Below are 26126 nucleotides of genomic sequence, written 5' to 3' on the forward strand. Positions count from 1 at the left end.
CGTTGTTGAGCTTTGGCGACCAGACTCGCTCGTGCTGTTCTTCCCCGCCGAAGCGCAACTACGTCCAGACCCTTAGCTCCAAGCGACATCGAACTGCCAAAGCAAATGTCTATCCGAATGTGGTGATCCATCCGGATCTCGCTCAAATCGAACCTCTTGCAGCGAAAAATAAATGACCGAGAGATCAAGACAGTCAGGATGCGCAGTATTTGGTCATGTTGGTCGTGTGCTGTTATGCTGCTCTCGGCTATCCTCCCAAGAGAAGCAGCTGCAACATACTATGGGAAACGGGACACAATTCACAGGGTAGATAAAGTCCATGTGGTCACACAATATTTGGCCAAAGAGAAGCGAGGCGATGCAAGTCTCTGTCCAGCGAGTTACTCGCTCTGCCCATCTTCACTGAGCGGCGGTTGCTGTCCAGATCGTTACGGCTGCGCAACGGACTCATGCTACGCGACAACTGCGGGAACGTCTACAGCGTGCGGGAGAAAGGGATATTTCAATTGTGGGATTGATGTTGGTGGAGGTTGCTGTCCTGAAGGTCCGTTTTGACTCGGCTGCTCTTCTTTTTGGCTGATTTACTAACAAACATTAGGATATGTCTGTGGCCTCAATGATTGTTCTGCTCCAGCAGGCGTGACGTACTCTCAGACTTGCCCTGTAGGCTACTATCTCTGCCCAGCATCCTATAATTACGGTTGTTGCCAGACAGGTTATGGATGTGCTCTCAATGCATGTTGGGCGACTAGCCCATTGACTTGGGTCTTGACCTACACAACCACGAGAAGCGGTTCTGAGGCAACAGTAACGACCACCACGGTCTCAACTCCTACTCAACCAGCCGGACTCCCAACATCTGACACCTCTGCCGCCTTCCCGAAACTCATTCCCACTACAGAGCCGAAAGCACAAGCATCTGCCGCTCCCTCCTCAGGCGGCGGCCTTACAAAAGCACAGCTAGGCGGCATTATTGGTGGCGCTCTTGTATTGCTTGTCATCGTCATCCTAGCTACCTTTATCATTATAAAACGCCTCAATCACACAGCAAGAGTCGTTCAATCGGCAAAGGCCTCGTCCAGTGGCGATGTGACCGGAACCGATAAGAAGCCCTCGACTCAAGTTAGCGTGACACAGGTGCGAGTTCGCCCTACAACCTCCGAAGTCGATGCCATGGACTACGATCCCTTGATGATGACCGGAACTTCCGGTACACCAGCATCTGTCAGTTACGGGCGGTCAAGGAGTGGGTCGGAGCTCTCGAGCCAGGCTACGCCGTTCCCTCCTAGCGGTGGCCGACAGAGTGTAGACTCGCATCAAGGCAGCTATTTTGATATTCCTCGGCCGAGCAACTTCCCTGGACGCCACGCTAACAGCGTTGGGGTCCGCTCGAGTATGGACTCACAAAGTCAATACCAATACCAGAATCACGGGCGACATTGGAGCAACGCCAGCGACCTGTCTGCGGGCAGTGGCGGTGAGGCTGGTGGTTCACATGTCGGCAGCCCGCTCATGCCTGCGGAGCTCAGCAATGACGGCGGCTTTGTACCAGAACTCGCTGGATCAGACACCGAAAATGAAGAGCGTAGACGATCCAGTAGTGTTGCCAGCCCACGAGGTACCAGCTCCTATATGAGCCCGAATCTCCCCAGACCACCATTGGCGCACCAAAGGCGGCGCAGCGATGGGCACTCGAGAGGCAGAAGCGATAGTACCGTGCCACCACAGTCACTTGGTGTCGTCAATGAAGGATCGGAGATGATACATGGGTACTACGGTCCTAACAATGTTGCAACTGGCCAGACGAATGCTGGCCTTGAGATATCCTACGACATAAGCTCACCGATTGCTCCACGACCTCGACCAGAGAGTTGAGCACTGTGGGAAAAAAACCTGAATACATTATAAAACACATCTTTAGCAGCTATGTCTCGCGCCACGTCTTGCCTTGAAGTCGCCCATTAGCGGCATCATGTCATGTTCAAGCAGCTGTAGACGCACCAAGTTATGGTATCTAGCATTGACCGTACCGGTGAAGGCTCTAAAGAAAAGGTTGCTCGTGGAATCACTCCTAAAATCCAGAAACAACCGAGCATATCACACAGGGTGTCATTCCAAGTTTTTGATGGCCTTTCGGATTGGGGGAAGGATCCGGCTTCCAGATGAGCAATCTTCTACAGTAACGCTTGAGGTCTACTTCCTCCTGGCTTGGATGATGGGAAGGAAATGACTTGAGAGGACAATGCGGTTCGGACTGATAGCCTCAAGATGTTGAGAGTCACGGCAGATAACCAAATTGATCCAGACACACGGTGGACGAGAATCAAATTCAGAACTTCGAGCACAGCTAGGTGCGATATATACATGCATAGCCTCTTTAGGTGAGACTGTATCATGCCAATTAGCCTCTATGATCAAATTTTACTCTCTTAACAAGACGCCTCAATGCTTGATCCCCTTTGATGTTCTAGGCCAAATTGGGTCACTGGCGCACAAAGACTGGTATCGTCTCCAGTGGAGCATCAACGTCCGCTGAGATGCCGCCCTCGTAGATATTGTCTGTTTCCATAGCTTTCCATCTCGCACCTACCGGAAAGTACACCGTCCTCTTGGTCAGCCCAGGGTACAATATCGGGGCTACCAGATACTTGGCCCCGAACATGTACTCGTCCTCAATCTCCCAGGCTTCCTTATCCTCTGGAAATTCTAGGAACAACGTACGAATTACAGGTGTTCCCTTCGCCGATGCCTCCTTCATCAATACTCGGACGTAATCACGTAGAGTCTCACGCAAGTGGAGATACTTGGTCAGGATCTTTTCCACCTTTTCGCCGTAAGACCATACCTCATTATCTGCTCCTGATGGACATCTCCCAGCGCCAGTCTTTCCGAGGGCAGGCTTATTGGGATAGCGATCTCCGTGAAGGCGGAATACTGGCAAGAAAGCCCCCCACTGGAACCATCGGACGAGCAATTCCCTGAAAGCTTCGTCATTGGGGTCGCCGCCGTGAAATCCACCAATATCAGTTGTCCAGTGCGAGATGCCTGCTACGCCCACATTCAGACCAGCAGCTAGCTGATTACGAAGACTGCCCCATGAGGAGGCAATGTCACCACTCCAGAGTAGAGCACCAAACTTCTGAGAACCAGCCCAGGCACACCGTACTAGATTGACCTCGTTTGGAGCTCTGCCTTGGATTGGGCCGGCAGCTTTGGCACCCTCGTAGAACGCTTGCGAATAATTTCGAGGATAGATGTTTCCGATCGCCAAACTTGGACCGAGGTGGTATCTCCAGTTGTCAAAATCATAAGTCTTGTACTCAGGTTCCGCCTCGTCTAGCCAAAACAGTCGAATACCATATTGACCATAATTCTTCTTCGCCTTCTCCCAGACGTATTGCCTTGCCTCCGGATTTGTCGCATCGAAGTGCACTGTATTGCCTTGGAAGTCCATGACAGCTCTAAATCCCCTTTCATTTCGAATCAGCAGGCCCTTCTCCACCATCTCGCTCCAGTTCTCCGAATCTTCTTCTACCGTTGGCCAGATCGATACCATAGGTTCAATGCCTAGTTCCCTCAACTCCCTACACATTGCTGCAGGATCTGGCCAGTAGTCCTTGTCGAAGCTCCACTCGCCCTGTGCCCTCCAGTGAAAAAAGTCGATAACAAGCACGTCCAAGGGCAAGTTCCTCTTCTTGTAGCCTCGCGCTACCTCCAAGGTCTCTTCTTGAGTCTGGTACCGGAGCTTACTTTGCCAGAATCCCAGACCATACTCAGGCATCATAGGAGGTTTGCCCGTCGCGTCAGCATACCGCTCACATATGGCTTTTGGGGTATCCTCCACGACTATCCAGTAGTCTAATTTTCGGGTACTACTCGCAGTGAAGCTCATAATATTGTTGCCCAGCACAGCTCGGCCAACACTGGGATTGTTCCACAGAAAACCGTACCCAAGACTGCTCAGCATGAATGGTACACTCGCTTGACTGTTCCGCTGAGCGAGTTCTAGGTCTGTACCCTTTAGGTCCAGGTATGCCTGCTGGTACTGGCCCATGCCAAATAGCTTCTCCTTCTTCGAAACGCTTTCCAGACGCAATGTCAACGCGTAGTCACCACCGACAATTGGGCGAAATTCGCGAGCCTCCACTTCAAGTGCTGATGCCTTCGGGTCCCGCACATCGACTCGAGTCCGTGCATACTCCTCGAGCAGCAAAGCTCCAGTCACTGTGTGGTGCATCGTCACCTTGCCCCGCCGAGAGACTATAGCTTTCACGTTCCCGTTGGTGATGGTGGCAGTCTCGTCGCCTATCTCGATCATGGCTGGGGCAGCAGCAACGGGCTCGTCTAGGGCCCAATCCTCAGAAGGCATCTCGTGCGATTTCGTAGCGCGGACACGGAGCGCATTGGGCCCCCATGGCTCGAGCCATAAGCGCTCCCCGTCATAAGTGTAGATGAGACGGTCGTCCTTCTGTCCAAACATTGTCTCGATTCTCACGACAAAATGGCACAGAGAGTTGTAGTTGAAGGGGAAGTCGCCCTATGGAGAGAAGGAGCTCCTCCATCTTTATACGATGCGAAGAGCATTTGTCAATCTCGGTGGATCATCGCTACGAAATTCGATGGGCCATCAAGGTAACCGCTCCAATCGTCGTGGTAAAGATTTCTGATTCGGGCACGTCTACAGAGTTTAGGGGCTTCTTAGGGTGCCCCGTGGCGTGTCTTACAGTGGACGGTGAGGGGAAGTGCGGCGTGATCGGTCGCAGGTAAGCTCCGCTCCGCGCATTTGATGTCCAATGACAGGCGAATATTACCGTGAAGAGCCACCCGTAGATGTCCCCCAAGGTCTCTCCTCCAGACCTAAAAACAATCAGCTATCCTATACCTATAATGTCATACACGAATTTGCGGTGGGGAATCGACATTCGAGCACACGTTAAAACTTTTGAGTGGATATTTGATGAGACACATCCCGAAGCATTAGTGTCACTTCCTTTTCGCTCCTGGTTACGCACACAGAAGGAACATTTTGGATTCAAGGGAAAGCAGGATCCGGCAAATCAACCCTCATGAAGTTTCTATGAGACAACACCAAGACGTACGATCATCTACGTGCCTGGGCAGGAAACCGGTCATTGGTTACAGCAAAGTATTTCTTCTGGAATAGTGGAACTCGGCTCCAGAAGTCTCTTGGGGGACTTTTGCGGACAATACTCTTCGAGATTTTTCGAACATGCCCAAAGAGAACTGACAATATAAGTATCACTGGACATGGCATGCCCTTGACCGAATCATCTTGGCATGAAGATCGTCTTATCGATACGATGGGTATTGTGATGGATCTGGACATCCCAACCTCTTTCTGCTTCTTCATCGATGGCCTTGATGACTTTGACGGATGTAGTAGAGGCTTGATACAGAACCTTGAGAGATTTAGCAAAAACCCACATCTTAAAATATGTGTGTCCAGCTGTCCGCATACCGAATTTCTAGATAGGTATGGTAAAGGCCCTGACCATCTCTTGAAGCTAGAAGACCTTACGACAGGTGACATCCGATGTTACGTCTTGGACACGCTCAGCAGTAATGACAACTTCAGCAACATGAGAGAGCACGATCATAACTATTCACAAATTGTGGAAGAAGTTGTCGGGAAGTCCCAGGGAGTGTTTCTGTGGGTATTTTTTGCTGTACGTTCGCTTCTAGAGGGCCTTAGATATGAAGATCGGATCATCGACATGCGTCGGCGTCTTGCCGAATTTCCGAAGGATATCGAGACATTTTTCTGCAAAATCCTCCATTCTATACCTCCATTCTATAGACGTCATACTGCAAGAGCGTTTCAGACTGCTCTCTCCTCTGATAGCACTCTTCCGCTTATGTTATATTCGTTTCTTGACGACATCGACGAGGATCCGGAATTTGCTTTCAAAAGCAATTTTCGAAATTTGAAATCCAGTCAAATATCTCAAAGAGTTGTTCAAATGCGAAAGCAACTAGATGCAAGGAGCAAAGGCTTGCTAGAAGTGGTTTGTCAGCAAGAAGGATCAGATGTGGAATCGACGCCGTTTTCCAGTTACTACGTAACTTATCTTCACAGAACTGTGAAAGATTATTTGGAGGCATCTTGTGACGTCAGAAACTTATTTCGAAAACATCTCGAACCTGCCTTCGATATCCAACTTTCTTCGTCTATGGCCCATTTGACGATGCTCAAATGCCATCCCTATACTAGAGCTTCTGTTCATCATAATTCTGATGGCTACATTCGTGAGATAGTTTATCGAGCAAGAGGGATGCAAAACAACCTTTACAGGAGACGCGAGGCACATAGAATACTCAAAGATGCTGAGAATACAATGGAATTCCTCCGTCAGACCTGGAGTTCGACAACGCTCCGATCACGTGCTGTATTGAGTTATCTGGTTCAAGAAGGACTAGAGCAAAACGTGAGTTATGCAGTGCGAGATGAACCAAGCCTGGCAAGATGGACAGCTCCTTGTTTCCTGGATATGGCACTGAGACCCACTAAGGCTCTGCTGAGAGAGAGGTGGCCATCCCCCCCGATAATCTTCACATTCCTCAAACATAGAGCGACACCGAATCAGGTACAGAATAACTCGACTGTTTGGGCGTTGTTCCTGCAAAGACTAGCCAGGCGAGACTTCTTTGGGCGGCATGAGACAGTATTTCCGGCAGGCAACCCTACAGATAGCGATGGTAATGCCCGGTTTGAATCGAAAGCGCAGACTCCACAGCTTCGTCAAGAAATTAGCACAGCTAGTAACAAAGATGCGATGATAACATCCTATGGTCTCAAGACTGGCGACGAGTTAAATGTTCAACACGGTCGAAAGCAAAAACGCAAAGAGATGTCCGATCAGAATAAAATTTGCCATGACGCTTTGGAAAAGTTTGACAAGGAATTTCGCAACTACCACGGCGAATCTAGCTCCTCAGGCCAAGTCGATTTAAAGTTCCAGGAAGCTGGAAACTATAAAATTGATCAAGTGCATTCGGAAGTCATGAAAGATTTCTGGATTCAGTTTCATCATGGCGAGTATGTTATGGGCGAAATGGGGAGTCCAACAACACGCCCCTATCCAATCAGTGTGCTGAGATAGTCCAAATGTTTCTACGTCAAGGGGCAGACCTAGACACTAATTTGCAAGTGTTGTTCAAGAAAATCCAGGGTCATCTGAAGGAATAGATGAATGGCAAACTCGTGTGGTATACAGTGTATAGTTGAAGGCGCGTAGTCTTTTTGACAAGCCCTTCGAAGTTCGGATGTCCAGAGCTTGAAGGGGTCATGAATATGTCGACTCAGAGTGGTATGACGAGCAAGGAAAGCACATATGCATCCGAAAGCGAAGAAGATAAGGCCACAAGTTAGACCACAAAGTATGACCTAGACAAAGGGGTTCTTGAAATTACTGGAGCCCACACATAGACCTTATTCTAGATGGGTATTTCACCTCGAATGACTTCACGTATAACGGTCTTCAAAGATCTCGAAGCACTCGTATCCTTGATGAGCCAAGATCTATAGCTTTCAGCTCGAACCGGGGCTGTAAACTGCTTGCCCAGATTATGAATTGATTTTATATAGTCAAAATCAAGTCACCGTACATGAAGCCGTTCATTAGTTCCGTCCGTCGCCTTAAGCAGCATGATTGGTTTTCATTGATCGAAGCTTACTTCTAGCAATCTGCCAAATATTTCGTCCATCATCGTCCTCCAGTGTAGCCTCGTATTCATCAATTTTGAGAGCTTCCCAGATGAGGTCAACCTCAGAAGCCGGAATGATCTTGGTGCGCTTTAGGATCTTCCAACCGGAATAGGTCAAGATCAAGACAAAAATCATCAGATAATAGATGAAAAATGTTCCGACGTCGAAATTTCCAGGAAGGAAAACTGCGTAACCATAACAGCAAACGATCAAAGTCATGCTGACCAGCCCAAGCCATGCCCCGTATGGCTGAAACCAGCCTTTGTATGGTAGCCTGTCGCGATCGAAACCTTGAGCTTTCATCGCTCGATAAAAGAAGAGATAAACGATAGACATGCCGATAAAGCTGTGAATGAATAATTAGCTGCGTACTAGCATTTGAAATTGGGGATTATTACTTGATAAGCTGTCCGGCTGTGGTCAAGTTGGCGAGCCTAAAGACGAAAGTCAGCACATGCTGAGCTGAGAATTACATCTTCCAATGAAACTTACCACAGAACAACCTGCGAGGAGTTGCTTCCCAAAATCAACAATGATAAGAAAGGGAAGACCATGGTTATTGCGAAGCAGTAGATCGGAACTCCAGATTTGAGGCACTTTCGCAAAAACTTAGGAGCATGGCCATCAAGAGCCAAAGCATACAATGTTCTGGAAGCACAGTAAACATAGGAATTGCCGGCTGAAAATATGCTAGTCAGAAGCAATGCATTGGTGATGTGCGGTAGCACCTCGATGCCCATATTCTGCATGGCAATCACATAGGGGCTAGCGGCTCCAGTGCCAGAGCCGCCGGTCTCGCCAGAGTTGATCGCTACAAGGGTTGGGTCATTGTAGGGGACGACGATACCGACCGCGAGAGCACCTCCGATGAAGAAGAGACCGAATCTCCAGTAAATGGTCGTGTATGCCTTCTTCAGTGTTTTACGTGGAGACTTGGCCTCTGCAGCGAGCATTGCCACGTATTCAGGTCCGACAATGACGAAGCAGGCTCTCCAGAGGCCTGAGAGAAAACCTTCAAATCTTCCGAGAGTGCCTGTGGCTAGGTATTCCGCAAAAGCGCCCTTATTACGTCAGCATATTGGTTTGTGATAGTTGTGAGTGGATTTATATTTGCATACCGGAGTCTTCCAATATCGGAAACCATAGGCATCGTGCTGTGGGTTTCCTCCGGCCATGGTGACGATGGTAAAGCCAAATACCAGGAAAATTAAGATTAGCTCTATGTAAGAGTGATTAAACATTAGCATGAGTTCGCAAAGATACAGGGTTTTCCTTCGTAAAACGTACTTCCAATGGCAAGCCAAAACTCGCTCTCGCCATATCTGTGAACAGCAAAGATGTTGATGAAACTAAGAGCAGTCAGGAAGATGTCATTTGAGACAATACTTGCTGCTTACCCATATACGACAATACAGCCAATGCATATTGCTGCGGCAGGCACATTATCACTCCAGAAGCTGATAACAAGATTGAATGCACTGATTTCGTAGGGGATAAGTGTGGCCTCATAAAGGAAGAAGTTCCACCCGAGAGCAAAGCCGAGAGCATCATCAACCCAGTGGCTGGCCATTCGAATCCAACCACCGCTAACGGGCATATAGGTCGACATCTCAGCCATCGAGTTGTTGCACGCACCGAGGAAAAGAGCGTAGAGAATGAAACCTATCAACAAGCTACCTGGACCAGCAGACATCAAGCCGGCGCCAATTGTGACGAATAGAGCCGTTCCAATTGAGCCACCTATGATCATCAGCTGCATTTGGCGCCATGATAACTTTCGTTCGAGATGGTAGAACTTCTCAATAGTGCCAACATCATAGTCGCTGCCCACGTTGGTGGTCGGCGTCTGATCGAGCTTGTAAGCCGGCTTGTCGTTATCATGCATTACTGTGGGTTCCATAGTGACTAAAATTCCAGAAATGAGGACACCGTGGGTAAAGCACAAGACCGCAAGGTCGACAGAGCAGGGTCATCTGAAACCTATATCAATAAGTTGACAATCGTCTCCTAATCGATTGGTTTGCTTGTGTATATCCCACTTTTGAGGTAGGCATGCCTAACTTGCACAGCGGAGCATTGCCGTTCGACTAGCCGGCCGGCCTTATCAGCATTTCAGGGTCAAGATAAGACGACGTAATTATCAAGGACATGAATGAGATCCAACAGTCTGTCAAATCCCAGATACTCATCCTGAAACAGCGTCGATCAAGGTATCAAAAAAGTACAGCAGTTCCCTTTCCAGTGTGTCAGCCAAAAATGGCAAAAAAGCCCTGAAAAGGGAAGATAGCTATCACTTGCTTGTTGAAATCGAATCTGGCAAGCTACGCCGAGACTCTCCACCCTTATCGCCCGGCCTCAAGTCAGTACATCCCGGACCGGACCCGCCCTTAATGTGAAGCGGGGTTGGGTCCGGCTGAGTAGGTAGTCTTGATAAACATATCGATCCGTTGGCCGATGGTAACCTTCATCAGAGTCATCGAAGATCAATTAGTTCAGGCATAAAACGGCCCTAGGTTGGCTGGTATCGAGCCTAGAGCTCGCCATTGTTGTCTTCAAAGCCTTCTTTTGTCTTCACATTCCCTGGGGTTTCACAGTAGAGTCTACACAGTCGGCTACATAAATATTTTTTCTTCTATTTTAAAGAGGCATTAAGTTTTGTGACGATGCCGTCTTCAACTGCCCCTATCTTGCAGAGGATTGATGCCTCTGACATTGAAGGCCTAAAGAAGGCGATCATTGAAGACGGGGCTGCAATCATACAGAACTTCACCACACCCGACCTTGTTGACCAAGTCAATGCAGAGACACGGCCTTATCTAGACTCAGATAAACCTTGGAAGGGTTCACTATTCCCTCCTGAGACCAGGCGATGTGCGCGTCTCGTTTCTCGCAGCAAAACTGTTCGAGAGCATTGGCTTGTTCACCCTGCTATTACCGCTTTGACTGAATTCTTTTTGGCCAAGACCACCAGTAACTACTACGGAGCGGAAAAGCACACATATACTACCCACCCAATCATTAACATATCCCTGACAATCGAGACCAGGCCTGGTAGTAAGGCTCAGCGACTACACAGAGATGACAAGAACTTCCACGTCGATCATGTAGACCAGACTAAGACTGGCTATAGAGTAGGTAGTGATGTGGGAATGGCGTTCCTCATTCCAGGTGTGAGTACCACTGTTGAAAATGGCGCCACACAGGTAAGTTAACACCAGTATTAGACAAGTATACGAACTAAATCTCGTAGGTCCTTCCTGGCTCTCACCTCTGGGGTATGGAGCGTTGGCCTAAGGCTGAGGACCTAGCGTATGCAACAATGAAGAAGGGCGAGGCGTACGTAATGCTAGGGGGAACCTATCATGCCGGCGGCGAGAACACAACGGAAGACCAAATGCGCCCTATGCACGGCCTTTTCTTCACACAAGGAATCATGCGCGGAGAAGAAAATCAGTACCTGATTCATAGCAAGGAAGAGGTCTTATCTTGGTCCCCTGAAGTTCAGCGCAAGATGGGCTTCCATCTGTCCAGTCCCAACATTGGGTTTGTGGACTTTATGTCGCCAGTCGAGTTCATGGAAGGAGTTGAGCGACCGTATTGGATTGATCCAGATCCTGCCTTCACTGGGGTTTTAGAAAATTAGTATTTTATAGTTAATGCGAACAAACAGAGGGTGCGGATTGCTACTGTTTTCAATTTGAAATTTCTAATATACGTAAATTTGTGTACGCGAACAATTTCATCATGTCAAGACTAGGATGGTCCCTTTGCCCCGAAGGACATCCACCCACGTAGCATCTGGATTCTCCTCACGTTGCACTCTCCAAAGTTCCTCTGTTACACGACTTGCGGTATCAAAGCTGCGCCAACCACTTGCTTTTGCAGTTTTCTTCAGCCAATCAAGCGCTGCGTGGCGCCTAAGACTTCCACGAGCTTCAACCGCGGCCATAAAACCGGGCCATATGATGCTTGTGTTAAGGATGCTTGACTCCAGCTTGTGTCTCTCCATCTTTTCAAGATTTTCAATAACCCTATCAACATATGGCTGTAAGATCATTGGATTGACGTTGTGAATGCGTCGGTAGAAGTAAAGTATTAATGAATTATGAATAGCAAGGACAACAAGCTTTAACATCTCACCATTCAAAGAGGGCGACAAGACGTTATCGTCATGCTGAAGACTGGTTTCTGCAGTGATTGCTTCTTGCATATTCCAGCTGCAAACATCGTTTTCCAACCGTTTGATTCGCGCTGTCAAATTACTTGCTGGGGCAGGCATTCCTCCAGCCTCGAGCTCATTAGCTAAGCTGGTGGTTCTGGATATGAGGGAGAAAAGGGAGAGCGGGATGCCATATATGGCCATCATGAGCGATGGCTCACTTCTGGATTGAGAAATCAATTCGGTCTCGAAGTTCGCTCCGCATATTTGATCGAGGTCTTGGTTAGACATCCAGCTACTGGTGTGCAGGGATGGAAAGAGGTAGCGATCAGGACTTTGGCTTTGAATCCATGGCAAATCCAATTCGTGTCGAGAATATATATATGTGCTCTCTTCAATAATTCGAAGGAACAGAAAAATGTGATGAAGTATCTTGACTTTGCGACTCTTGTTTGGCTTCGGGAGCCCACGTAGAGCAATCAAACGTTCTGCATCAAGCAGATAGCTTCTAGCTTCAGCATGCTGGCCGCTGGAGACCTGTTCAAGTCGTGAGAATTATTGATCGTTTCATCCCAGGATGACATCTTACGGAGATCGAGACTAAAGAAAGCAGAGCCACGAGGATTTCTTTGTATTTTGCCCTGTTGGGTCCTCGCAGCTCCTTCGAAAAGCATTGCTTCATCTCACCCTTGGCCAGATCTTTGTTTCTCGTGGCCAATTCGTACCAGAAAGTAGAATCCTTTGCAGTGCCTATCCCGCTTCTGTCAAGAGTGAAGGCACTGACTGATAACATGGCCCTGAATACTGTTACTTTGGCACTACTAGACTTGCCCCACACTGATAGCTCAGACATTGTGTTCAAGGCGATCGGAAGATGAAGAACCTTCCATGGGTGCTTATGGATTCGCAAAGGCGAAAACCAATTATCCATATTGCTGCGCCAATGTCTCAGTAAGAAGCCGGCGCTTGAAGGCAAAGAACCTGGGGTAAAGTCCTCAGGAGCGATTGGTTCGTTGACAATATTCTGACTTGCAAGCGAAAATATGGGAGTTGGCGGTGACTCATAAATGTTATTGACATTTCGATGCTTCGAAACGAAGTTAGCTTGGGACAATATGCTGCTGAAGATTTGACTATACAATTTGTGTCCCAACATCATTTTCTACAGTTGAGGGAAGTAGTAAGCCAGTCCAGGGATATTCAACAACGCAACTCTGTGATGAGTCCACGTCGCTGTCCAAAGCATCCGAATTCAAATGCCTGCTCTGGACTGATCTTTCTGTGGGTGTTGGAGGTAGAATATCAGACAATCGGAATGCGCCAAATGGACCCTTTTCGAAATGAGGCGCATGTGCATTTTGTGTGGATTCGGTATCTAGATCGTTCAAGAGCCCCGAGAGTGTTTGATCGGACTCATTCGCAACAAGGGTCATGATCTCCGACATTTCTTGTCGTTCGTTATCTCCAGGAAGAGTTAGTTCGTTCAAGATGTCGGCTAGGGAAGAGTCCGTATACTGGTATATAATGGTCTTCTTCCGTGACCACTGTGATCAATTCCCAGGTCAACTGCCTCTTCGTCGAAGCTACCCGACCTGGGAACATAGGATAGTCATCGAAGGCTAGCTCCGAATCCCTCGCAACGGAGGTTCGCTCTCTGACACGTGTGACAGCCTGGGCGAGTTTCGTCACACTTAACTTTCCTAGCACGGCATGTCACACAACCCTGTAGAGATCGAGCACGTGAAGTGCGTATTGGTGGCATATCAGCTGCAAGAGATCTGAGTGGTAATGGCTATTGTGGGGGTCAGAAGATGTTTGTGGTTGATTTGCGGAAAGACTGCAGATTGGAAGCTGGGATAACTTGCCTTTTTGAGTGTGCAGCAGCAGGGCCGAATCAAGATAAGAAGATATGTAGCAGCACCATTGCTCCTTGCGATATGCCGAACCCACTTTCCTTATCTCGCCGTATTAATATCGTACTCAGGTTTCCACTTTTATCGACCCTTATCACGCTACCAATTGCCTACAATCCAAACCAAGTATCCCGGTTCACAGGAAGATATGAAACATATCAGTAGCAGCATTTATTACTAGTGCGCTTAGAAGGCCGGTCGTGGATGGGGCATTTAAAGCTTAGAGGAAAACAATGGAGGTGATGAATATGGATCCCCCTTAGAAATATTCGATATTCGTAGCCCGCAGGAGATATTACATTATTCAAAGCCCGACCGAATTCTTGAGTGCGCTGCACATACAAGTAATATATTTATGCTAAACGCCAAAGAGTACTGATGCAAGGGCCATTGCTACTCCGGCCTGATCTCTAATCCCACTTTGCGTCGAGGAACGAAACGTCCATTCCTTCTCTTTCTTCAAATCCGGTCTTTACAGTCAAAATAGTCTCACCTGAGTCTCCAAAGCTGAGCCAGTCTATTCCTACCGGTGCACTATCTGATCTGAGGCCATGATGCTGGCAGCAATCGTATTTGTGGTCTTACTACTTGCGGCGTCATGCTATCTGATAACCTACTGGGCTACGCATGGGCAGGCATCGTGGCAAAATATAACCGTTTCTAAAGTGAGGTGATTTGTAATATCTAAGAATTTCAAACTAAAGTTACTCTCACAGACACCGATTTTCCTTGAGAAAGAGCTTATTCAGGGAGTGTCAGACCATAAGTCTCTAGAGGAGTCATTTAAACCAATCGAATCCCTTATAGACTTTAACTGGCAGACAGCTGAGCCTATCAAGTTTCGACCATTCAAACCAAAATACCATTTGACAATGGGTGAGAAATGATACTTGGACGAGTTTCTGCAGCCCACAAATAGCTGATATTGTCTGACTCACAGGTGTCGAAAATGTGTCAATATCTGATATGATTGAGATTGATAAATATTATGTAGACAGAATGACTATGCGAAAAGAATTGATGCAAGAACACATGGACCAGATTATCGGACATACTAATCTCGCCGCCCAATCAATCGATGAGCTTTATTCATGGATGGTCACATCTTTTCTACCAACACGCTTTCCTACAGTGTTCACCAAGATGGTGAACCCAGATACCGGCAACATCGAGCTATTCAACATGATCACCTCGGATTATATCCCTCTACAGCCCGCATCATCGTCAGAGCAAACACTTCGAAACCTTGCAATTATGGTAGAAGAAGATTTTATGTTTCTTCTACCGGCAGAGGATGGAGATGGCTATGAGCTGAAAGCTTTCCTCGCGTGTTTTCCAAATAGCTTCAATGCTCCCGGCATTCTTAATTTGAAGTTACGAGACATCCACGCACCCGTTCCGGGATATAAGGAGAAACTTGAGAAGAGTATGGACCGCTGGTTCGACAGACTGGAAGTCGGTAAGGTGGTTAGAAGAGTCAATGTGAGTCTCATTGCGCCTTGAATCATTGCTTTCTAAAAGTTTTGCGCTGATGAAACGTCCGTACTGCAGTGGGCGGTGACACCATATAACACACTGTTCACTCCTGGCGGCCATCATCAAACAAACCGTAACTCTCAGCAGGCAATTGACTTAGATATAGAAAAGGGATGTCTCCGTAAAACTGTAATTCAAAATTTGGTGTTTTTCTAACTTCTATAGACTTATCTCAGGAGTGAACGACAGATTCTGTTTCGCCTACCACAGTCACGAGCCATCATATTAGCCGTGAAACAATATATGTATCTGATCAGCGACATTAAAGACGAAGGGTTGGGCCCGGAACTTGCAACGGCTGTCGATGGTCTCAAAGGGGGGAGCGTGCCACACATTCACTACTACAAACGAGCTGAAGAGTGGGGAGAGTCTCTCAAGGCATACCTTTTGAGCTAAAACATACGAGTATAGTCACAAAGCAACGAATAATGAGACAGAGGTTAGAAAGAAGCACCTAACTACGTTCCAAATCCAGGCTGCAGTTCATGCTAGAGCAGGAGCCACCTCAATCTGATCAACCAAATGTGGCTGAGGCTACCCAAATTTCTTCAAAGGAGATATATCTGAACGTATTCTTTTCAGGACGCTTGGCAAGACATGTCCACTGCTATTTTATTCGTTCCACTCATTTGAAGTGGATCCGGGTTTCGAGTGTGATAAAAATTAATTTTCAGTGTATACCTCATACTTGTACTGGGAGCCGACGTGATCGTCTCGTAGCCTCGATTGCCCTTGGCCATAGACACGCTCGCGCATAGTCCCAGAGTCTCCTGGAGGTGCATATATGCCCCTTTCCCGCAACTCGGGAACGAGCAGATCCACCACATCTTCCCATGTTCCTGGTGCAGTTATGTGACCTACGTTGAAACCATCAAGATCAGCAATGTTTATCCATCTTTCTATCTCGTCGGCAACATCGCTTGGCGTTCCAACGGGAACGGGTCCAGATGCCCCCAGCGCGACAGCTTTCCCGAGAGAATTTGGGGTCCAGACTGGTACGTCATCTCCTTTGTACGCTAGATTTTGGACCTTTGACTGGACCTGGACGTTTGGGTCTCCAGTGTCTTTAAGCTGTTCTATAATGCCTTTGTCCGGATCGAACTTGCTGAGATCAATGCCAGTATTCGCGCACCAATAGACCAAGCCACCCTCTTCACTCGCATATTTCTTTGCTTCTTCAAACTTTCGTTCTGCTTCTTCCCGGGACACTCCGATAACAGGGGCTATGGAGGCGAAGACTTTAATGGATCTCGGATCCCGGCCGAACTCAGCAGCTTTATCTCGTATAGCCTTGACGCGCGGTGCAATCATGTGTGGTGAGGAACCTACAACAAAAATGCCTTCTGCGTGTTTTGCACCAAACTCAATTCCGGCTCTGTTAGATAGCAATTAGTCGAATTTCGATGTTGTCGCAATTTATTGCTCACGGTGATGTCCCCAGCCTGGAATAAAAAGGGTGTGCGTTGGGGACTGGGGTCTAGAATATGAGGTGCAACGACATTGAAATGCTTGCCCTTATGATTTATGGTCCGAATTTTGTTGTAATCGGCGTAGAGTCCTTTCTCCTTATCTTCTACAAGTGCATCGTCTGCCCACGAGCCTTCCCAGAGCCTGAAACGCAATTAATTCTTATGCATATTATCTGTGATTATGGTGTACGTACTTGTAAAGCACGCGAAGATACTCATCGCTAATCTCATAACGCTTGTCATGTTCAACTGGTTCAATACCAATCTGCAAACGAAACGTTAACATTACCTTGTCCGATAACCTTTTAAGCTTTGTTACTGACCGCCTTGAAGCCCGAGGCTTTCCAAGAAGTAACAATATTCCATCCAAAGCGACCGCCGGTGAGGTGGTCGAGTGTAGAGAACCGTTTAGCCAATGGATATGGCGCATCAAAGGAAGTCGACGACGTGATGGCAAAGCCAAGGTTCTTGGTAACCGATGCCATGGCACTCACGGGGATGACTGGATCGCCCATAGGAAATTGTGTCCCCGTCCTGACGCATGCTTCCGCGCTGCCTTTATACACGTCACACCAACCGAATGTATCAGCAAGGAACAATGCATTAAAGCCACCTCTTTCAAGAAGCTGTGCAAGATATGTCCAGTATGTAAGATCCCGCCTCTTGGTCGCCGACTTATCCTTTGGGTTCCGCCATTGACCAAATGACATATGACCGACGGTAAACATATCGAACGCATTCAACAGAATCCGCTTCTTGGGCGGCGCTGGGCTATCCGTAGTAGGAGCCATTGCTTTACAGTCTGTATTCAAAGTTGGGTCTACCTGATCAGGTCTCACAAAGACTCAGAGCTTGTCTACTCTTTGATAATTACTGCGATGGTAAGTTGCCCGGATATTCCATTTCCATCAACTCAAGAATGCAATACTCGAAAGCGATTTCGGCGGTCTTTGAGCACCTCATCTTTACGATAGTGGCGTAATGGTGGATCTAGGGTGGCCCTTTTGACCTTACGAGACTTAGCATCTTCTATTCAGTGGGTAAAGGTCTCACAACAATAACATTAAAACTCCATTGGGGTTATAATTGCCAGACTAGTTGTCAAAGGATCGCAACTCCTTAGGCACTGGTTGCTATTTTGTTCGAAACTGGTGGGGCTAAAAAGGAATCCCCTCATCTCCCGGTCTCTCGACTTGTACCAAATTAATAGTCTCTCTCGGTAGTAGTCGTAGCTTGTGGTCAAGTACAATCCCTGCCAGGAAACTTGTGGCGACTGGCTTGACCAATGTGGAACTGTGGAGATATATGTCCTAAATCGCGTGGCTAAGAGACTATCTCGCATTGCGCCATATCATAGAGGATTGCGTCTCTAGATGAAAATGTGAGAAAGTTTGGCTGAAACCAACGAGTCTGCTCTCTTTGGCCTTTGCTGTCAATGGGCTTAGCTGAAGGTTTTGTGTCGACCATTTGAAGTTGACTCGATTGAATGTAATTTAATCCCTACAATGCTCAGTAGTCTTCATCTACAGCATACCTCAGCAACACCGCGAGAATGTCAGATATCGAATCTTCTCTGCAAACTGGCCCAGAAGACAAAAATAAACCCACTACTCAAGTCTCAAGCAATGACATAAAGGAAGAGGATCCGTCTGAGAGATACAGACGTGAGTTTCTGTCTCAGTTCAGCGCTGAAGATGATCGAAAGATTATGCGAAAGGTGAACCGGAGATTTTTGCTCATTATGGGGTTTATGTACCTCATTAAGCAAATCGACTATACAAACGCTGCTGCCATCAAGGTCTTACAAGTTGGAGAACCGTCAAACGTTTTGACAGAACTAGGCATGTCGACCGACCAGTATAACTGGGTTCAAACGGTTTATTTTGTATGACCTATTTTCTAACCATTCTTGTCGCCCTTGTGCTTATCGCCTTGATTCTAGATCAGTTATGTCATCTTTGAAGTACCAAGCACTTTAGTGCTCAAAAGGTTTACACCTCGGAAGTGGCAAACGCGTATCTTCGCGACATGGGGAGTGGTAGTAGCCTGCCATGCTGCAATCCAGAATAAAGAAGGGTACTATGCACTTCGATTTCTTCTGGGAATGATGGAAGCTGGCTTTTTCCCATGTCTGGCAGCTCAGATGTGCAACTGGTATCGCAGTGATGAGTACGGAAGACCTATCATGTGGATGTTCGGCTTCCAAAATTGCTCAGGTATCATCGGCTCGTTACTGACGTATGGAATTTCGTACATGAACGGCATACGTGGTCTTTCTGCTTGGAGATGGTGAGTGCTTCGAGGTATTTCAGTTTGTTGTAATTCTTCTAATAATATCTTTCTACAGGATTTTCCTCATAGAAGGCATAATAACTATCTTCTTCTCGGCCAGTATATATGTCGTTTTTCCCGACTATCCCAAATCACCACGTTCGTCAAAATGGCTCACTCCCAGAGAACAGGAGTATTTGGAACTACGACTTTCAGAAAACGCACCGCGAACTGACGATACAAGTTTCGACATAAAAGAAATTGTTGCGTCGGTTAAAGATCCCAAGATATACGGTTTCACTATCTCCCAATTCTTTCTCAATATTGCAGGGTATGCGTTGAGCTGGCAACTGCCTACTGTTACTACATCACTTGGTTTTGCTGGATTGCCGAAAAATCAACTTCTCAACATCCCGCCTGCCGCGGTCACAGTCATAGGTATCATACTAGCCGCGTGGTTCTTGCGGAAAGCTTATATTGTGCGGCCACTTTTCATTCAGATTCTCACGGTTGGTATCCTTATATTCTACATTGTGCTCTGTCTACCCGTCAGTAAAGGGGCAACATATGCTGCTTGTGTGCTGGGAATGGCATTTTACTTTGTGTACTTCGTTCCGTTCTGGGCATGGCGGTCCGCGACATTGATTGGCACTACCGGCACAGCATTCACCCTTGCTTTGCAGACTTCAGTAGCCCAAGTCGGCGGCGTAATTGCGCCACAGCTCTTCCCATCGCGATGGGCACACAATGGATATAAGAACTCGTTCATCATCTGCACTGTGTGCGTTGGTATTGGGGCTCTATCAAACACTTGGTTGTGGTATTTAACGAGAAATACGGAGGCGGACGTTGCTCGTGTGCGAAGGCTCAGGATTAAGGCAGAGAAGGAAGGAAGAGTGTGGGCGGAGGACGATGTGAAGATATTTGAGGAACGGAGTTTTCATGGCTTGGGTCAGCAGCTGAGAGGGGAGCTGTGATAGAAGAAACAGACATGTTGAACTATTGTGATCCAGCGAGTCTTGACACCAAAGCTATGTAGGCTGATCAAACAGCAAAGATGGCCCGCTTATCATTAAACATTCAAGCCTTTTGACGCAGCGACAATGGCAGCAGTAAAGAAGTTCCGTGCTCACAACACTCCCGACTAAATGTTTGTATCTTTCAGTAATCTCCAGGAACCTGAAGTGCAATCCATCAGTCGGTTTTCTTGACAACTTGTAATCATCCTCAGAACCCAACAAATTATCTGACATTCCGTGACACTCAAAATGAAGGTGGCCTCGACTGTGTCGTTACAGCTGTCCGACTCAAAGCTTTGCTTCTATCGTGAAGAATTCACACGCAATTGTGTCATCGAGATGAGCGCCTATTCCCAGTAGAATATGTTCTCGATGATCGGGACCAGTCGGCAGTTCGGTGGATAGCTGAGATTGAGAGCATTGAACAAGCTTGGGTGACTCCGCATGCGTGGTTTGGCTAGCAGCGTCTGAAAACTGTTTGACTGGCTCTGTTGAAGACATGATATTGCTAGAAAACTGTTAGCCAGGCTTCGTGTTGGCGTGTCAATATCTTACTCAGTGAAGGGGGACTTCGCGCTCTAGTTAAAAGTGTTTTTGAACAGTGAGATGCGTTTCTCAATGTTGAAATCACCCTGAACAATAAAATATAGTTAGGTTAAATTATTTGAAAAAATTAGGGATTTTGGGGTGGGCGTGTAAGGGTGGTTTTCTTCCATGAGCCATCACGTACGCGGTTTACAGCGCGCTCCACGACAGCTCTCTTATGTGTTGTTATCTGTGTTCTCGTCTGCAATTGGTCCTTGAACTGCAGATTATAAGGCCATTCCATCTAATAGCTGTCCAAGGCGCGTGTTTCGGAAGAGAGGATGCAGGATGGTGTGCGGGAGACTAAGGAAAAAAAAAGTACCCGCGCGCCCCCTTTCGATCGGATCCCTCTTCACATGTGCAAGACGACCACCTGCCCCCTAATGATGATGCTGTGCGTATAATCGATAGGCTCCAAGAAGAGCTTGCATAGATGGCGAATGCATTTTTAGGCCGGTGGCTTTGATGGGAAGTCTCTGGTTGTGCTTCGCTCCAACGGCATCAGAGGGATGTATTTCCCCAGCCCCCTTATATTCGTGCGTCAAGTGCCTGACCAATGATTAGATGAAACCACCACATTTCGACTTTGTCGATGAGCTGAAATTCTCGGTGAGTGTGTGCCGTTGTCTGTGTCTCTCATAAGCCGCAGACACGCATGAAGTTATTCTTGTTAAGAAGTCGCTTGCGAAAACAAGCGAGACGCGAAATATTAGCAAGGTACGCCCACTGGTGACGTGACGTGTTTATAACCATCAACAAATAACACTAACACTTTTTCCGCCGTCAAATTAGTGTCTATCTCTATTAATGGATATCTTTACCACCCCAAGAGGACGCCAACTTACATTTTCTAAAGTAGTTTCATGTTTGCCGACATCTTCGTCTTGACCTGTTACAAGACGCCTCCACATAACGTTGACAACACTCATCTCATATCCAATAAGATTCTGACATATATTCACTTTCTTGTGTGGGTGGAAAGTATTTCACAATATAACTACAGGAACCGCACTTCCCGTTGACAAGAGCACTCCCTCGCCATGCATGAAGCGACCGATGTATGCCTCTCCTACAAGGTGATGTGTACCCTTCCCTCCTGATATGTTTCGAAGAATTAGAGGAGTAGATGCGCCACTGGGCAGCCACACTTGGTCCCCTTCCTTGGGCGTCTCTGGGGCCACTCCCGAGCATCTCTCAGAGGTGGTGAAAAGGGCCCTGCGACCCATTACCTCATTCATACGTTGCCGTACTTCCGTCTCTAGAACACCTGTCAGGGTTTTAATCTCCTTCACGACCTCTAGGATAGCATTTATTGCGAATTCCGGCCCTTCATCGGCTGCCAAAGCCCTCTCGTAATTCTTTTCAAAAGTCAAGAAGTCTTCAGGGAACAAAGTCTCCTTCTTCCAGCTGGGAGCCTCTCTCGTATGACATTCCAAGCAGCATACATACGCCCAATCTCTTCTTTATAGCCCTCCTAGTTCAGTCCAGGAACGAAGAGGTCCTCCCCTGGCTCCAATGATGTGTTGCCGTAGTTTGTACCGCCCCAGTCCGTGCCGTGTTGAACCAAGACAGCGATCGCCGACGACCACGGCGCCATGAAGGCAGCTCTCAATAAATTATCGATCGCCATCCAACATTCTGCAGGCACTAGGCACTACCCTTAGAAGGTGTCTGCAATAATTGTTCACCAAAACATTTCAAACCGTGTTTGAACTTCGTCGCCGGCGTCGTCTGTCGTCGACGATTGACAGTTACGAAGAAAGTCTGCAGTCTCGACTAAAGTCATCAATTCGAAGTCCTGAGTCTTTTCAATCTCGCACAGCTTTATCCTATGAGCTTCGAGACGGATTTCATCACTGATCGTGACACCTTTTGGCAGCACGAGACCTTTCGAAGCAGAGAATGGCACAGCGCCAGAGGTCTCACTTAACCATCTCGGCTGTCCGTAGACCTCAAAGTCCGGAACCTACGATGGCAATGTTCGATTCGGCTGGATTTCCTTGAGGGAGAGAATATCCAAACTTCCAGTTGCGCGAATGATCGAGCTACACGTATCGATATAGACGCCTTCGACAGATCGAGAGTAGTCAGGGACAAGATCCAATTCGTTCTTGTCGCCCAAGAACTCTTCCGCAATACCCATAAACGCATACACCTTATCTCTCAGGTCGGTGGCCTCAAGTCCTCGGTATTTATAGAGGGCGGTCCGGAGGGAGTCAGGCTTGGCGTTTTTACTTCGAGAGTGAAAGTCGCCGTCAATATTGAGACCAGCTCGCGCGTTGACGACTAAAACATAAAAGTCACGCTCGAAAGAGTTTCGGGGCATGCCCTGGTAGAGCTTCAAGTGAGTCGGAAAATTGACGTTTTGGGATTTTTGCTCCTGAATATGAGGGCCATGGATGATGAGTTCTGCAAGCGCTCTGATTTGGTAAATCCACCGAGACTTGAATAAGAGCACGAGTGCATTGAAACCATTTTCTCGATGAAAACGAAGAGATCGCAGAGGAATAGACTGTTTCTTAACTAGTACAACCTCCTGAAGCACCCAAGCCCTTCGAAACCAGGCGCGATTGAGAAAGGTATACTGAGCCTCCTCGCGGTCACTGGCTGTGAACTAGCCATGTCTCGCAATATCTCCATTGCAGTTTGCGCATAGCCCATCCTCACCGCCCAGCCACACGTAGACATTCTTTGCTGTTCGGTATATTTGGTTCATCAAGAGGACCTGCTGGTTCCTCCCTGAAAGATCCTGTTGATTGATACACAAGGCATCAATTTAGAAGTATCTCGCAGGTGCTACTTTGAGACCCCTTGTATCGCGAGAGACCTGAGTTGTGAACCGCCGAATGCCCAAGAGAGCCGTCCACAAATTGGTATTGACTGAGATCGGCTTTCCATCACAAAATATATCGAACGCAGGCGCCGCCCATGATTCTGACGAGGAGACCTCTGAAACATCGGTGTACAGCGTGCGAGGGTCGCCCCAGGTGTATGAGAGCGCATCGTGTTCGGGCGGGTTATCCGTTAAATCCACAACAAGGATTGAGCAGTGCACAGGCGCATAGATGTCCAATATTGATTCAGAAGCGACTCGAGTCTGAGCAGTCGAATTAACGTACTTGTCGGTAATGGCTTGCAGTCGAAGTTTAATGGGACTTTTGCTTTTCGCTGATTCTGGTGGTCTGATGATTGGCAAGCCGCCTATTCGTGGCGGCGGGTTGTAAGAGACCGATCCTTTCTTAGCTGCCAGAAGGACAGTATGCTTCGCAAGGCAGAAGAATACCCCTCCATGATCTTTGTTAGGTTGTATGGAGGCTTTGACCTTGAGAAAGCCATTTTCGACAACCCAACTTTTCAGAACCAATTGTCTCTTTCACGATACTTGACGTTCTTCTTTGCTAAGTTTGTAGATGCACCGGACATCGTGCGTTCGGAGCTTTATTAGCAACTAGGCAACTAGCCAGGCTCTGTCCTCATCAAGGTTGGGGGCTGGAAGCCTTTCAGCGTACTTTCTGGACAATCGAAGATAACCCGTTCAAAAAATAGCTAGAATATGGCAGACGACGCTTGATCTCAATTGCCGTACACGGCAGATATACTGGAAATGGCCAACTTCTGTCAGTGGCAAGCTCCGCAACCATGCCGACAGGCGAGATGGTAGCCTTGCCATAGACTTTCAATGTGATAGGAATTTCTTGTCACCTGTGTGACCCAGCTCAATTTTAAAACAGCCACGTTGTCCGATCAGGCCTTATTATGTTGAAAATTGACTGTATCAATCTTATTTCAATGTGTAATGCCTAATATATGTTCTGTGCGCCGCAGGCTTCACTGAGCATCAAACTCTGGAGTATCGCCAAAGAGGTGCGCCATATGACCCTCTGGATAACGGGCTCCTTTGGCCCCGCCAACGCTCTCGATGGCATCCCGAACTCGCTTCTCATCCTTCTTGGTGAATTCAACACTGACTGCACCGGCGTTATCTTTCAAGTATTTGATGTGTTTGGTACCTGGGATTGGGATGAAGTCTTCGAAAGATTAACACATAAACTCGCAAATGTAAGGCATTCCAGGGCTACTTACCGTCTCCTTGAGCCAGTACCCAGGCCAGAGCTAATTGACTGGGTGTGCACCCCTTCTCCTTGGCAACCGCCGCGATTGCCTCAACCAGCTTCAGATTACCTGGGAAGTTCTCTTTAGAGAATCGTGGATGAACTTTTAGTCTGATATCGTTCTTATCGAAATCATCTCTGCTCTTGACTGCTCCGGTGAGAAAGCCACGCCCAAGCGGCGAGTACGCAATGATCTTGACACCCAGCTCCCTGGCCGTCTTCAAGAAATCTGTGTCTGGCGATTCAATATCCATCGCGAAAGGCGAAAACTCCATCTCAGCTGCCGCAATCGGGTGCACCTTGTGCGCTCTGGTCAACGTCCGAGCAGAGCACTCGGACAAACCGAGATAGCGAACCTTGCCCTCCTTCTTCAGCTGTGCCATAGCCTCAACAGTCTTCTCAATTGGCGTCTCGGGGTCCACCCGATGCTGCATGTACAAGTCGATGCGGTCGACTCCCAATCGCTGAAGGCTACCTTCACATGCTTCCCTTACGTATTCCGGCGTACCGCAGACTAACATCTTGCCATCGATGAGTCTAGAGCCGAACTTGGTGACGAGAAAAATCTCGTCACGACGACCAGTCTCCTTGAACCATCTTCCAAGGAGCCTTTCGTTAGTGTAGGGTCCGTACCAGTCACTGGTGACCCAAAGGTTGATGCCCATGTCAGCTGCCGCAGTGAGAACTCTGAGATTCTCCTCATCATCGTTGGTGGTACCGGGAGTCAGGCTGATAGACATCCCCATACAACCGAGACCTATCTTGGAGACGAAGTCGTCGCCAATCTTGCGTTGGGGGAACTTTGCTGCCATTTTGTCGAGGCTTGAGACTTTAAGTCAGGGATTCTATCCTTCGGCACGAGGGTGTGATGTGCTCCTGCCTCACTTTCAATCAGAGCTCTCTATCACTTTCGAGCTAACTTTGACATCAGTCAAAATCTTATACTCTCTCAAAGAAGAATAATTACGCTAGAAGAATGAAATGAATTCGTGAAGCGATGGTTGAGTGCAGCAATCAAGATGCCTTTGTACTCTTTTCAGGCTGGTCAGCCCATCGAACCTGCCAGGGACGAAACCATGAAAGTCGATGCCAAAGAAAGTCCTATCTCCGGGCTCCTTGGCCTGAACAACGTATTCGACATGATTGGCATCTCGACAGCAAGACAGAAACATTTGTTACGTTTCTAATCCCTAACTCCGTCCGCAGAGTATGACAAGACAGGGCGATGTTCTTCTTGTGGACAGGAGTTGCGGCACACCGGGATGCCCGAAGTCCCGACCCCTGGACTTTAGTGTGCCCGAAGACGGCAATCGGAGACGCTAGGGCTCGGAGAGTG

The 26126-nt window shown here is 47.7% G+C and overlaps 3 protein-coding genes across 3 annotated transcripts; all 3 read right to left on the reverse strand.

The window, feature by feature from the left end:
* Positions 1-2482: 2482 nt before the first annotated feature.
* Positions 2483-4480, reverse strand: UCRPA7_2622 (putative glycosyl protein; the record flags this gene model as incomplete). Its single annotated transcript, XM_007915191.1, has 1 exon — positions 2483-4480. One exon carries the CDS (start codon positions 4478-4480, stop codon positions 2483-2485), a length of 1998 nt encoding a protein of 665 aa, XP_007913382.1.
* Positions 4481-8120: 3640 nt separating this feature from the next.
* On the reverse strand, positions 8121-9611 carry UCRPA7_2623 (putative amino acid transporter protein; the record flags this gene model as incomplete). Its single annotated transcript, XM_007915199.1, has 5 exons — positions 8121-8160; positions 8369-8787; positions 8845-8945; positions 9014-9075; positions 9124-9611. The coding sequence occupies 5 exons, from the start codon at positions 9609-9611 to the stop codon at positions 8121-8123; spliced, it is 1110 nt and encodes a 369-aa protein (XP_007913390.1).
* A 14895-nt stretch (positions 9612-24506) lies between these two features.
* On the reverse strand, positions 24507-25602 carry UCRPA7_2624 (putative aldo-keto reductase putative protein; the record flags this gene model as incomplete). The annotated part of the gene is made up of 2 exons (XM_007915194.1): positions 24507-24706; positions 24762-25602. The coding sequence occupies 2 exons, from the start codon at positions 25600-25602 to the stop codon at positions 24507-24509; spliced, it is 1041 nt and encodes a 346-aa protein (XP_007913385.1).
* Between the last annotated feature and the right edge of the window lie 524 nt (positions 25603-26126).

This window comes from Phaeoacremonium minimum (assembly GCF_000392275.1).
Source record: "Phaeoacremonium minimum UCRPA7 unplaced genomic scaffold PA7_03_scaffold_182, whole genome shotgun sequence".
NCBI classification, from domain to species: Eukaryota; Fungi; Ascomycota; class Sordariomycetes; order Togniniales; family Togniniaceae; genus Phaeoacremonium; species Phaeoacremonium minimum.